This window comes from Haliaeetus leucocephalus, unplaced genomic scaffold (assembly GCF_000737465.1).
Source record: "Haliaeetus leucocephalus isolate CR32 unplaced genomic scaffold, Haliaeetus_leucocephalus-4.0 Scaffold184, whole genome shotgun sequence".
Taxonomy (NCBI): Eukaryota; Metazoa; Chordata; class Aves; order Accipitriformes; family Accipitridae; genus Haliaeetus; species Haliaeetus leucocephalus.
In genome coordinates this window covers 13112376-13127919 of record NW_010972620.1, presented here as the reverse complement: position 1 = coordinate 13127919, position 15544 = coordinate 13112376, and the positions used below count along the sequence as shown (strand labels likewise).

The 15544-nt window shown below is 36.9% G+C and overlaps 1 protein-coding gene across 1 annotated transcript in view; it reads right to left on the bottom strand.

Annotated features, from left to right (window-relative positions):
- EXOC6 (exocyst complex component 6) overlaps window positions 1-15544 on the bottom strand; it is a 95181-nt gene that overhangs the window by 64057 nt on the left and 15580 nt on the right. The window contains exons 2-8 of the mRNA XM_010565025.1: window positions 12980-13151; window positions 11631-11678; window positions 11417-11507; window positions 10453-10498; window positions 2185-2389; window positions 876-1031; window positions 138-206 (exon numbers count right to left, since the gene is read on the bottom strand). Of these exons, the coding sequence (XP_010563327.1) occupies window positions 138-206; window positions 876-1031; window positions 2185-2389; window positions 10453-10498; window positions 11417-11507; window positions 11631-11678; window positions 12980-13151 (787 nt within the window). The remainder of the gene's footprint in view (window positions 1-137; window positions 207-875; window positions 1032-2184; window positions 2390-10452; window positions 10499-11416; window positions 11508-11630; window positions 11679-12979; window positions 13152-15544) is intronic.

Below are 15544 nucleotides of genomic sequence, written 5' to 3'. Positions count from 1 at the left end.
AACTGGCTCATCCAGAACTACTACTACTAGAAGCAATATGCTTGCTTGCTTAGGAACCATTACAGTATGAAAAATACAAAAATAAATATTCAACTTCAAAAAGTAAAATATCTTTTTGAGGTCACCTTAATACATACCAAAACTGAATAGATGTGCAAACACCTATAGACTGGAGAAAAGTCTACAAGATCTTGGGCAGTTAAAACCTGAAGAAGGAAATGAAAAAGAAAAGTATACAAAGCATAAAAAGCATATAATGCGCAAAATGTGATTACATGACCAACAGAACTTGTCCCCTTAATAAGGACCCAAAAATGGATGGGTTCTATCACAAATGTAAATTAATTGCTCGACTCTCCCCTCCCTTTGTACTACAGTACTAGATTTTATTCGTGTTACAAGACCAGACTCCTTTCACTGTGTTTTCAGAGCACCAGATTTAAGGTCTAAATACTCACTGTTTTATTCAATTTATGAATACTGGATATTTGATAGCGGAAAGAGTTCTAACACAAGCTGAAGTCCTCAACGCAGAAATGCTGACTTTAGCAAAAGCAGAATATTTCAGTGGGTGACATATCATTTACAGTGGGCAGGTAATACATAATGTAAATTGCAACTGAATTCCAGAATAATTACAAGTTCTATCCCATTGAATGTCCCCAACCATGATGTTAAAGCTAGCATTAGTACAACTAATATTTTGGCACTGTTTTTTCGCCCTAAAATGCTGATCTGGACTGGTGTCCCTTGAAGGTGTTCTCTGGTTCCTCCTAACTAATGTTGACCATCTACAGGCAGCATAGTGCAAGTTTTGTTAAATAAATCTATAAAATTCACTTTAAATAAAACATGCTGATTTAGTATTAAGTTACCTCTTCTTCGTGTTCATCATCATCTTCAAACGTTCGCTTCAATGTAATTTCATTCTTGGATTCCAAAATTCTACTTCTACCTAAATGCATATTCCGACCATAGTTTAGATTATTCTGCTTCTGAAGAGTGGTACTAAAGGTTTTCTGCTGCTGTGCCTGTTTTAAGAGTAGTACCAATAAAGAGGGATGTAATGCAAATTTCATCACTGATGAGTATATGCTATGACATGAAAAACAGGTGGTGCTATTGAACACACATCAGTGTAACTGCAAGATGTCTGTTCTCAGCCTACACTGATGATTTTGTCTTTAATCAGTTTGGGATGTTAAATTAGTTCAATAGCTAATTTCTGCATAATTGTTCCCTAATCCCCAGAATACAATTTTAAAGGAAGAAAAAATAAAAAAAGTAATCTGTAATTTTCCTGATCATAAATTTTAAACAGAGAATCGATATTTAAATGAAGTACAGTTATCACAGAGTTTCCAGCTATTTGTTTGCTGTCTTCAGTTAAGTCTTAGTGAGCAGACAGCTGCAGAAGCCAAATACACTATATTGTCCTTACTATTGAAAGAAATGCAACAAGGTAGCAGAGTATAATCTTGCGATTAAATTTCATTTATAATAATCAATGCTGCATTTTACAGGAACCTTTCTTTGATGACAAAATGGCAACCCAACCTGAACTCTGCCCAACAAAAATTAAAACTTTGCTTGCTCTCCAAATAAATTTTAAAAGCATTAACTGCTTTAAAGCTTGCCCAGTACCAGTGCTTTGAAGTGGCAGATTATTCTGTGATGGAACAGGCAAGGGCTCCAGCTGTCCCAGGTCTCCTCCTGGCTCTCACCTCAGTCCTCTGCATTAGTAGTACTTTAGAAAGGACGAAGCAGCTATCTCAACACTTTTTAGTCTTATTCATCCTTGCCAGCTGGCCAGATAGGCTGCTCTTTGTTTTGGTGTAGTAGCTGCTGAGTTACAAACTGTCTAGGAGTTGACTACTCAAAGTATTTCACAATTTGTCCCTTCTTGTCTAGGACACATACAAATTTGGAAAGAAAGTTTGAGGCTACTGAAGTATCACACTGCTGCTTCCTGTGTTAGCCAGGAACCACTAGAATGACAACTTCATGTCCAGGAGAAGAAACTACCCAAGATGTCAGCAAGCATTTCACAGCTCTCCATCTTTACTCAAAGGTCTATGTGATGACTATAATCCATAGACAAATCTTTTGGGCTAACCTGAGACTATCAACACTGGTATTTTCAGTAGATAACAGGACTGAAGTCATCCTGTTAGGTTGGCTTACCTGCTTCATGGCAGTTTCCCCAATTCTGTCAGAATGCTTTCGAATACTCTCTAAGAAATCCTTGAGATCAGACATGGATATTTCTTTTATTTCTTCACGCAGTTTTGGAAGATTTTCTATCATTATCTGGCAAAACCGGTATTGGCTAACTCTAGGAAGATATAGATTTTCTAGCTGTTCCATTGTTTTTAAAGCAGAATAGTATCTACAAAGAGATTAAAATCAAATTGTGTAGCTTCTTATAAAATTTTAATAAAATACTTTGTATATCAAATATAGGATATCATTATCATGCATGCAATACATACCTAATGAAATTACCCTGTTCTTAGAAAAATTAAGAAACAAAAGGTCAGCCATATAATGCTTTAGTTTGGAAAAAAAAACCCAAGAGTAAACTGTGAGAGTGACTCAGTCAAGTCAAAATTTTAAGTAGGCTCCTATGGTATTAGCTGTTCTCATCAATAGAGTCCTAACACCACATGGAGCATCCTGCAGAATTGAGGCACTAAAGCCATAACAATTATTTCCCCTTCTAGATTGCATTTATTAGGGGGTTTTATGAGTTCTTTTTTTCTGAAACACAAATTGCCAATCACCCAACATTGCCGTATACGCACCAAACAATGAAAAAAATCTTGGAAAAGCGTGCCTGTATGTATCTGCTTTCTTTAGGTACATGTGAACATATACACACATCCACACCCCACCCTCTTTGCACCATCCTTAGCTGGAAAAGACATCTATACACTTATCTAAAGCAATATTTTTTCCAGCAGCATATCATATTTTGCTGTAAAGCATGAATCTATTTAATTCTTCTGACAAAATACAGTATATCACATCAAGAAAACAACTACTTTGAAAAAGCATTAAGGTCAGAGGGTTTTAAAAAACCCAAACCAACAAAGACTGCTTAATATTCTCTATACTTCCGTGTTCTATTAGCCTACAGACTATTTGTAGCAGAAATATGGAAGAATGGCCTGAGAGGGGGGAAAAAACAAAACACCAATAAATACTTTCTCTCGTGTCCATACACTATGCAGATGTTATACCATACATTCATAACTGTGTTGTGAAATTTTACATATGGGACAATGAGTTTAAAGAAATACTGAAGTTAAAACTAAGTGTAAAAAGTGATTTAACTGCAAAATAAATTAAAAAATTAAAGAACGACTCGAACAATTTTCACAACAGAAAGCTACCAAATACTGAGACATCAACTCTATCTATTACTACAGTTATTTACCTCTCTTTGCTCTCAGTTCTCTCATAGATTACAGGGGTTCTGGGGCAAGACTTACTAAAACCTTTTATCAACTTCAGGCCTGTAGCGTGTAAGTAAAATCTTGATGCTTTCAGCTGATTTAGGGAAACATTTAAAGAAGGAAATTTTAATTGAAGGAAATTGGCTTTCCATGCTTTCTCTTATAATCAGTAGAGAGATGAACACCACAAGGAGGTGATTCAGAGCTGAGTCAGGCTCCTACATGCCTATTCCTGAAGTCAATACCTTTCTCTTTAACTTTCAAATGTCACACAGGTTTGTAAGGCAGAATGCTTGTGAAAATTTTTACTTTACTGAAAAGATGAAGTAAAAAAGAAGTGGGTCAATACTGAGATAGACAGCTAAACTAAGAAGGCAATAAACAGAAACACCACGATCAACGAATTTGTAATGTCAACAACATTTTAAAGAGAGGTGCAGGAAACAGGTTAAACATGAATAGGACAGCGATTAGTTGTAGATGTGACAGTAATTTTCCTTTACACAGTATTCTCACCAGCTACTCATCCCAGGAGGCTTTTGGGAAAATGCATTTACTTTGGCCTATTAGAACAGAATAAGGTGAACCGATGCCTTCTAGCTTGGTCTTGGAACAGGAAAAGCAGAAAAACTGAGATCAGGCTAAGTTAATTTGCTGTTAGTTCCAACCCTTTCTTTCCACAAATACAGGGTAATATCCTCAGCCCATTTTTAGCTTCTCATATTATAACCTTAGTTTCTTTTTCTTCCTGAAAGTCCTACACAATCAGTACTGGAAAATTGCCAAATCATTTTGAAAGGGAAAAGCTGAATATGAGCAAAGTCCCTTCAAATGTTCAAGAAAACCTGGAAAAGTATCCTTTCCAGTTCTTTCGCTTCTGGATATTACTTTGTAGATATAGTGAGTAAACACTTTCAAACTGAAATACAATTCAAGCTGTTGGCTCCCCTTCTGTAGACAACCAATAATAAATTATTAATACTACAGTCATAACTTCTTGTTCCATTCTGAAGTAAACACATTGTTTTGAATTTTCTCAATCAAGACATTTCTAAGTTAACAATTCAGCATAGCTGGAGGATGGGAAAAATCTTCTCTTTTATTCAAGAACACAACTGCTTTCCGGACACTGCAAATAAAGAGGTTTCAAGTGTAAATTAGGAGCTTTTGTTTATTATATACTTGGTTTATATAAAATATACATAAGGTGACGGGAATGTTGCAGATAAGAAGGAGTCTGGGGGTTTTATGTGTGTGGTTTTTGGTTTTTTAAATAGTAAATGACCAGGAGTGCCACATGGTGAGACTTCTGGGGAATAAAACCATAATAGCATCAAAATCGTATAAAAGGTTTTTATTTAAATTATACGGATCAGCTTATCAGAACACTGTTAGTTCATCTGGAAGGTTTTTGAGTGCTGTCTCTAAGATCAGAATTAACATAATCCAGTTTAAATCCATTCTAGAGTCCCTTACTAATTATATATCTATATGGAGCTCAGGACCTTGCCCTTTTAACATCTGTTCTGATAAAGCACTGAAGTCTTATTAATTTGAAGGTCATCTGCAGGTCAGGATTTAAACTAAAAAGTTTTGCATATCATTTCATGGAATGATGTATTTGTATATTTTGCTTTAAAAACATTCCATAGATTTAACTCAATGCTGAAGTTTTTGACAACAATATTATTAGTTCCCATCATACATTATCAATCATGTAAGGTGAAGATTGCCCATTTGACTACAAATGAGTTAAAGAAGTATCTTCAAAGCTATTTTTTTATATAAATACAGCAGTCCTCTGTCTATTCTTCTGAGCTAATCTTGTAAGAATATGTTCCCCAATGCAGAATTTATAATGTAAGCTTTGAAACTGAAGTCACAAGTTTGAAACACCAATAGAGGTCATATGATAAGACTGTTCAGAACTGATCCATCTTGTCATCAGAACCAGAAAACTGCAAGATGGATTTTACCAGCATCTCCAAACTATAAAAATGGAAACTTCTAAAACTAGCAAGAAGCGGGACTGGAAAAACAACAACAACAACAACAACACCCCCCAAACCAACCAACCAAACAAAAAACCCCACCAAACAAAAGATTAGTGGTTTGCATCATCTTATTCTAAAATGGAGCTGGCATTTTACAAAATGTCCAAGGCCCAGGCACAGAGTAGTCAGGTCTGTACTAGAATTTGAAACATCAACACACAAAAAATCCAAAAGAAAAAGAAAGTGACCGTTACTTTAGAGTACACTAAGTATTAAGTTATGTTTTAAATGACAGAACTTTTAAGATTTTTATCAGCAGAGTGTCATTTGGAGGCAGTTAAGAGAAACACCATAACTTACTAAAAAAGCCCCATCAAGATAAACTAGAGCAGTCAAGAACCTACACAGGACAAGAGCAAGATGAACTCAAAGGCTGTGAATTTTACTGAGAATAAGATATTTGTACACAAGCCTTTTGAGTAAAGAAAGATATAGTCATGTCCCAAAATTTCCTGCTGAAAAAACAAGAGGTGAGACAATAACCTTAAAATTATAATTTTATTTTAATTAAGGAAACAATTTACAAAGAAAAAAATAGTAGTGTTCTTCAACTTTTGTGCTTTGCTCAGAGACAAATACTGTATATTCTTGCTTAGTACATTTCCACTGAGTAAATATGGAAAACTTTTTGTACTCTACTAAACAGATTTAAGGGAGTTCATTGGAATTTTTCAATAATATTGTGGAAAAGTCACAATCACAGAGATCTTGAAGATGATATATTGAAATTGCAATTGAAAACCATTCACCACAGGAACAACTATCTATTTATTTTGGTTTTAGATCTAGTTGCCTTAACAATTCTAAACCTAATTTTAAACTTCCCCAGCATACCAATTTTATCAGTTGCCCCAAAGGACCACAAACTGAGATCAAGGCACTACTAACTGAAACTTCTGTAAAGTGAGTCAAAAGCTCAATATTTCTTAAAATCAGATTAAAGATTGCTATGTGAAAAAAAAAAAGATCTGTGGAATACCTTCTTCGTCCATAATGATGTGGTAGGAGATTTTAAACAGAAATTATCAAACAAATAGGGTTGCGAGAACAGTGAGAAAGCAAGCAACTGACAGTTCAGTATCAAATATATATTTTGATGGGGTTTTTTGCCAGATCCATGGTACCTCTGGTAAGTATTGATTTGCAGTTGGTAAAATCCAGTGCTTCATTTTGACATTGTTCCAAAACAATGCAGAAAACCAAAATCAAATCACCATCACTTGTATCTGTTCCAATATCTTTCCATATAGACATGGGTAGAACCAAATTATATAAATTAGGAAGTTTTCCTATTTGCTTCCTTTATGTCTTACGGTTTATTTGAATGCTTGGAAGGGCTGCATGACTGTCTCAGTGAGACTTAGTAACCTAAATAACTAACCAACTCTATCTTCCCCACCGTTCAGAAGAAAGCTTATAGTAAGGTCAGAAAACAAATCCAAGTCTTTCAGGGCAAAAAGCTCAATCTGAAGACCATGCTCTTTCTTTAGTCCTTCCCACAGTAGATTCGAGAAGATTCAGCAACCACCTTAGCAGATTGATTTATTGAATTATTTTCATTGTATGGCAGGTTTGGGGTTTTTTTTGTAATACCTATTGTAAAAACACCAGTTCTAACAATTCCCCATTAGACCACAATCACTTGAAGCAGCTGGAAACTTTCTCCAGAGACACATATCAAAATCCAAATGCACAGGCCATGGTAACAGAGCTGTATAAAATGTGTGATGATCTTATCTCTTACTTAAAGATCTAGGTAGTTCAGTTTAAATGCATGGCCTCCACTAGGTGTTCTGGAGAGCAGAGGAGAGACCATGCCTCTCCCCTGTGCTTCCTCAGCTAAGACTTTAAACCCTGCATAACTCTTTCCAGCCAATTTTGTCTCTTCAGAGCAGATTCCACAGTTGCTTCCTCTCACAACTATAGTTCTTGTCAACTTGTGTTATCCATGGCTCAGGAGACAGATAAATAGGATACAGAGTCTTTCACCTCTAGGTCATCAGTTCAAACATAGCCCATGTTCATAGGGACCAAAAGTTGCTATCAATAGATGGCTTCTTGGACTCCAGTAAACCTCCATTCCATCTGCATAAACCAGTATGTATTCCACACCCAAAATCCTGCATTATCTTAAAAGGTGTCTGCCATGGAGAAAAGGAAATGGAATTCCAATCTTTATCGTAAAACAACTGTCCCCCAAAAATACAGAATATCCACACTTTCATCTTCCCTTCCTTTAAACATTAGAAATGCTATGTTACTCACAGTGCAAGACTGTAAGACAACAGAATAACAAAAATATATTCTGACAGGCTGCAAGCAGAGAAAGACAAAAGAAAAGAGGTCTTTTTAAAAATGACCAGTGAAAGCTTTGCTGCATTAACAAACCTCAGTAAAGGTTTATGAGAAAAATTATCTTTGCCTAAAATAAACATTCCTCATTGTTTTTGTTAAGACAGGGATTGTGAATGCTCCTCTCTCTGACTCTTCCAGGAAAGCTTCACAGCAAAACTTAGGAACATAAGTTTTGAAATCCCCTGTATCTGCACACATCAGCTATCAGGTCTTTGCGCTGACACTATGGGTGTCTGCTATTGCTCAATCACTTAGTGATAAAGGCCAGGATACATTCACTCTTTGGATTTGTGGCCTGCTAAGCCACAAGGAAATTACCATTTGAATTACCTGCAAGCTTCACAGGATAGCCACCTCTAGGGTGTATTATAGGGAATTTTAAGTCACAGGCAAAGTAGTAACTGTAACATAGCTAATGAAAGAGATACCTGAGCTGGAGCAGTAGCCTGCAGCAGAGTCTAAGCCTTCTGCACTCCATGTGATTTCAAGGTATGGTACATCAAAGCTATGGCATCTCCCCTCTCCCTTAGATCTTTTTATGGTATGACAATGACATGTCCAAACCCCTCAATTCAGTATATCATCCTTTAACTTTTAAGACTTCTTGTCTGGCAACTCCTTCCGCAGGAAAATTATCAGATCTGAATCTCTTAAATAATAGAAATCTAGTTTTAGATTTAAAGAGTACTGATGATTTCTCAGAAAGCACATCAACCATCAGTGGACTCTACAAAACTCCTAGCAAACATGAGTCAAAAATGCTAAAAGCCATCTGCAATTTTACCTCACCTAAGTGATCTCTCTGTGATGACATTAGGAACTATAACTTCCCTTGTAATTCTAAAGCCGGGATGCTGCTTGTCTTGCCTAACAGAGTAAGGGAATGGCAGAACGCAGGCCTTAATTCCAATGTTTTCATATTTTCAACATGCTAAACATAGCGTGCTCTACAGACCACCTTGCAGATGGAAGCAGTGCGATTCAGACAGCACACCCTGCAGTCTGTTCTCTGACCAGACTAGGAAGAGCACTGGACTGTTTACATCTTTCTGCTGAGCTGCTCCAAGAGCACTGCAACAACATGCTGCCAGCTATTCTAAGCAGATATCAAATCAGTGTCCTGTTCAGAGGAAATAGCGTATAGTAGTCAAGCTGATAAGATCTACCACACTGGTTCACATCTAGCAAGTTTTGACTGTTAAGAAGAGACAGCATAGTGCCATAGCTATTAGGTTATTCTTAAAGCTCTTCTATTTCTGCAGCAGACCTCCCAGACAGCATGTGTGCACAGGTATCAAGTAGGACATATACCACTGTCAAAGATGCATCAGATTTGCTGCAATGCTGATTGATCTGATGTGTACAGTACATGTGATGCATTTTGGACATGTCTGCACACAGGCTTTAGAGCTGATTTACTCATACACAGTGGCCTTTGTTGAGGATTTTCAGATGTCCAGTGGTATGGCAGGAGGTGTTGGCTACCCAGACAACAGAAATCCAGACAAACAGTCCAGAAGTAAATCTAGATTACACAGTAGTCTTGTAGACACCTTACTATGCATAGCTAGTTCCAAATGGAAACAGGTCCAGACAGACTTGTTAGCAGAAGCTTGCTGCAGTGGTGCCAGGTGCACAAAGAGGCAATGACAACGATCATGAATCCCGCAAAGGAAGACACAGAGTAATCGGTGTGACTGAGGCTGTATGAAAAGCAGGCAGGGATGAAGGTGGCAATGAGGCTGTAGAAATCAGGAAAAGAGAAGCAGTGGTATTCCTGCGGTGAGTGTGCATGAGGTACAAGGCAGCAGCAGCAGCCCCAGTGGGACAGGATGACAGCTACAGGGGGGCAGGGGCAGTCAAGCTGTCACACAGAGAGAACTGGGAATGCTGGGGTTACAGCAGCAGTAAGTGGCTCTCTGAGAAGATGGAAAGCAAAGACACAACAGAGGAAGGAGCAACTGGTCATGTACCAGTTCGAAACCATTATTCTAGAAATTTATTTTTAATTATGGTTTTATTTTAACAAGTCATTTTGTCACAGAGCGAAAACAACCCAAACACCAGCACATTTTCTGCACTTCATTCTTGTAGCCCCATGTACACAACAGATTAGCACAGAGATACCAGATAAGTCTAAGGAAAGGTATATGAAGTGAAATGTCCTTTTTTCTTGGATTATGAATTCAATTCAAATACATTATGACAGATTAATCAGGTATTAAGGTACTCTGAAATATCTTTACTCCCTAAGGATCTTATGATTCTTGCTTCTTAAACTGTTTTAAGTATTAAAAAAATAATACACTTCACATTTTACAATTGTAATTTCACTGCATGTTATGCTTATTTAAGTAAACATTATTTTTCATGGCAATCACTAAGCTCCTAGAAGTCTTTATATTTAATATAACATTTGTTCACTTGCAGTGACATTCTTGAAACACAGACAAGGTATTATGAAAAGACAACTACACATACCAAGCTACAGGACTTAGAATACTTACATGTCTACATCAGTGTTTGGTTTTCTATCAGTTTACTTACAAATGTTATATTTTACTCATAGAAATAAGTTCACTCACCTTTTTACATTCATCTGTTCTTTTAGTTTGCTGTACATTTCCAGCACTGCATAAAAACAAGCAGATTAACCCATGGACCTTACTGTGGCTTTAGTTAATAAAAGAGGAAAATATATACTGTAAAGGACAAAATAAACCACAGAAAAGGATATGCTAAATTTACCTTATTTAATTCCTACTGTAACATAAATGTGATAAAACTAGCAAAAAAAAAATTAATTCTAGAATGCAGCTAAGAAAAAAGAACTGAACTCTTAACAGCCTTTAAATGAAAAAGAATTAAGATGAAACGTAACAGTAGACACTGTATATATCAAGCATATTCATTCACTTACTACATACCATAACTTTATCTGCATTACCAGCCTATGACCTCTCTCCATTAAATGGCAACAGTACCACCTACTGTACTCATAACAAGTCAACAACAAGACTTTGCAAAGAAAAATTCTCAAATCTGTTTTACGCCAGTATCACAAACAGGATGAAACCCTTATAGAGTTGTGTGCAATCCTACAACATGACCCTTCTGAAACATCATTTAGAGCTCTTATGCTTTATAAAAAAAAAAAAAGCCTGTAAAGACACAGAGCTAAAAGTACAATGTTGAAACAGAATCATTAGTATTTTCCCTAGAATTCAAACAGTAAAACCCAGCCTCTTAAGCAACAAATTCATTATTTATCATATTAAAATATTATTTCATTTAAAGTTGTATGTGGCTTCGTTGTTTGCATCATTTATATCTGTCTCACCGGCTCCTCACAAAGTGTCATAATTACTCTATGTCAAGTATTGTAAAAGAGATGGAACCTATGAGTTGACATTGTTTTAAAGCCCACTAATTTTTGTGTTGAACTGGATGTTACAGGACCACAACTTAAAAAACAAAATTCTTTTCCATTTTGGCTACTGTGACTTACTGTATTTAATTTGCCATCGTATTTAGCTATAGGTCACTCACCTGGAAGACACAACTGTAGTTTTTCCACAACTGTTGTAATATTCCGTTGCTGAACTCTACATCGGATGATTTCCTCTGTTTGGGCTATCACCTTAGAGATTTAAAAAAAAAAAAAAAAGAAAGAAAAAAAAAAAAATCACAATTAAATTAGGCAAATAAATTTAATTTGCTACAAATATTCATAATGCCCATATAGGAAGCACCACTTTCTCACCTCTTTCCCAGCATCCTGAAGCCTTCGGTTGGTATCAGTAACTTGGACCTTAAAAATAATTTCACCTTTGTTAGACAAATATGCATATATTGCCCTGATGTGACTGCTCACCCTTGTAATCAGATCATGCTTCATGAGAAACTTAGAACAAAGAAATGCAAATTCAAATTAACTCTACAGCTTGAACTTGAACTTTTGATCGCAAAGGGCTTTTGTTAACTTCAATTACTTATGACAGTTCTTTCTAACAGATTCTGTGGCAAACTTCTCAAATTTACTTGGGATTTTTGAACTTTCCTTGTTTCTGTAGGTCTGTCAAACAATTCAAATCATTGACCCAATTGACCACTGGTCCCTTTTTGATAACCTCAATGAGCTCTATGGGCCATTCATTGTCTGTAAGAAATGGTGATTGCATTTTATGGTAATTAAACATTCATACTTTGCTGAATGCAAACACTGGGTGGTTGATTAACATCAAACGTGGAAATCTCCAAACCACAGCAACATTTTAATGCTGCAGGTGCAGGCAAAGCTCGACCTCAGATTTTCCCACATAGTAAGTGACTCATTAGGTCATCATAATAAGGAAGCACATTCTAGTTTATTAAAAATCTCATTAATTTCTGAACAAAGATGCTCAATGACCTCATTGATGCTGTATTTGGTCTCTTGTTATCTGAATATCCTTTATATAATGCTCTTCTAATCATAACCTCTGATGAACTATGCTCATTCTGTCTGGTGTGCATATTTTGCTCTCAAAAGTGTAAAGAGAGCTAAAAGGGACGGATCTCATAATTCACTATTCTGCATTCTGGTTTGGGAGTAAATCTTAGTTCTCATTTCTAATGAAAACTACTAACTCCACCTACTCTCCTACTCATTACAAAGTAAAGAAAATTTATTTCTCATGAATAACTGCAGTATTTTTATTTTTCTAATCAAGGTTTTAAATTTTTCTAAGGTCTGACATATAAACACATGGTTAGAAAAAGACCTATGTAAGAAATATTGGTTTTGCCATTTGTTTGTTGTTCGTTACCTTCTGAGAAAGCCTTTAAAAAGGGCAAAATAATTTTGGTAACATTTGCTGAAAACATACATTAAAAAACAAAAAAAATCAGAATTAGACCTAATAAAATACTCAGCTTTGTAAACGTAAACTACTGGATCAGGCAACAGCTCTAATTACAAATCTTAAATAATCCACTTTTAAAAAATTGTTGTATACATCAGAGTGTATGTCATAATCACTAAATTCTTATTCTTCAGTAGAAGAGTCAAGTTCCTTTTTTTAAATTCCAAGACAAATAATATATAAAACTCCGAAAAAACTAGTTCCTTACCTTTAATTTTTCTGCATCAGCCCTAACTTTAAGAAGTTCTGTAATAGCATCCACAAAGCCCTGATGGTGAAAATTGCACATCTTTTCTATCTCCCTGTCATGGTTACGTATGCAGGCATCTAGTTTTTCCATAAACCTCTGATGTGCATTTGGTTGGTCATCATATACAGACCTGTTAAATACAAATAAGAAAATCAAAGTTTACTTTTTCCCCCAGCTAAAAATAGTATGCAAGGATCTTTATTGAAATCTCTCTCTCAAAAAGAAAATAAAAGCACACAAACTTGATGTTACGGTGGCATCATTTGTGATCCACTCCACCAAAATCACCATTAAAAGAAAGAGATGGTGCAAAACTGAGAACTGAACCCAGCCCTTATGGCATTAATCCAGGTGCTTAACCAGTTACATCATGGTTGACCTGAGCCTCACTGGTCTGTTATTTATGCCCTAATACTATGGGTACAAAAGAATCAGTTTCTCCAACCACCTCAAATAGCATGGATCGCTTTTCCATCAAATTCCACTCTTTGCTAAATATAAAGAAGTGAAAACATACAAATTTGCTTTCCTGGTATTCCTGACACCAGACTTATCCAACTAAATCAGGGCTGGATGCTTCCAGCCATAGCGACCGGAGCACTGTGCAGCAGCAGCCGGACCCCTGGTGGAAGGCAATCCCCACTGCTCCCTGCCTCCTCCTGCCCACGCTCAATGTCTCCCAGAGCAAAATGATGACATGCACATGCCTAAGGCTGCTACCTCAATGGGATCTAACTTTCAGGAACGGCTAAAATCAGGTCTTTTGGTTTATTTTGCTAATTGTTTGAATAGTACACTTATAAACCTCAAGCAGGAAACATGACTCCTGGAGAAATTACCAGCGTAGCTTGTTGAGTCAGAAATAGAAAGCTGCAACGAAAAATGCTCAAGCATGAGAACGAGCAAAGGAGATGGGGCCATTTATAGCTTTAGACTTTAGCAGAGGAAGCAAGAAAAGAGGTATTACAGAGAACTGTACTGGAAATCAAAGGTATAAAGTCTCCCAAGAAATGTAAGGCACGGGCAGTTCCAAAATTTTATTAATAACCTGATATAGCAACAACAGCAAAGACAGGTAATTTTTGAAGCAGCTTTTCAGATAGAATGAGAGCGGCAATACGAGGATGATATAGTCATACATATATAAACAGGTTTCTACTGCAAAGTAGAAACGTTCAAAAGCATCAGGAGATCAAAAATCTTTAAACTGCTTTTTTTAGCCTCTATTTCCTTTCATAATTACAAAGTTTTCTCCAGAAATCTGTAAGAAGAAGCTGCTTTTAAAAAAAAAATTTTTTTTTAAATCCTTAAGATGGGGGACGGGGCGGGGAAAGCTGAAGTTCCAACGGTCTCAATGTTGCTTGTAGAAGTACAGTCTTAAGTTCAAAATCCAGGCAACAGTGAGTCAAAGTCTCTAAAACTCTTGAGGAGAGAGAAAGTACTTCTCACCCAGTCTTCTTGGAGAAGTATGACTTCCCATATTCTTCAAGATCCTCTTTTCTAACCAGACAGCTGTGCTCTGCCAAGATCTGGGGTCATCATCACCCATTCAACAAACCTATAGCTGAGTGCCTGACAAGAACTTGACCTTTCAAGGAAGAAAAGGGTATAGAAGAGATTGAAAAGATTCTTGTAACTAGATTCTTCATCCTTTTTGAGTTCCTTTTGACCTTGGACAATATACTAAGAGAAGCAACTGAAGTTAGAGAAATGAGAAAGGTAATAAGCTGTCCTACATGCCAAAGGAAGAAAGCCAATTCCTGATAGCCTGCTTGCTATAGGTATTTTCTCAGGGAAAAATCTATTCAATAAAATACTCCTAGAATATCCCCCTTTAGCTTATGATAGGAAAATAAGGCTACAGTACTGAAAGGCAGGCTCTTTCCTCCAAAGTGCACCAAGGGAAAAATGTAAGATTGTTGACCCATGAAGTGGTTCACAAAGGGAAAAATACCCCTCACCCTCTCCACCACCGCAGTTTGAAATGACAGCTGGAAGGAGCAAATGTGTGACAGTCAGTCTGTCCTCTTGAGGTTACTGTCAGGCTGCCTGAAAGAGACCCCTCAAGGCTGTCCAGGATAACTGAGGTTTAAAGGGCTATGGTGGAAGATCATGAGTGAGCCACACCTGTCAGTGGGAAACACCTGCACCCAGAACCTGGTGCTGGCTGGAGGGAGAAGCAGCAACCTGGCCTGGGAGGAAATAAAGGTGCAAGACACATAGTCAGCATTAAGTGATCTCTCATTAGGCAACCTAACGTTCTGCATCTGAAGACACAGTGGGAAGCATGCAGACAGTATCACTGCTACCTGTAAAGAAATGGGAAAGGGGTGAGAAGAAGATTCAAGAACTGATGTTGCAGTGCTCCAAAATACACAGTACAAGCTGGTGACGTGAGTGCTGCTCTGTCTCTATAAGAAAAGGGTCACAGATGTTGGAACCTACAGGGTGGACACAGAGGGACATCCACAGGTCTCCAGAGTACCATTCCTGGAGAAGAAATAAAAAGATTAGGAGGACCAG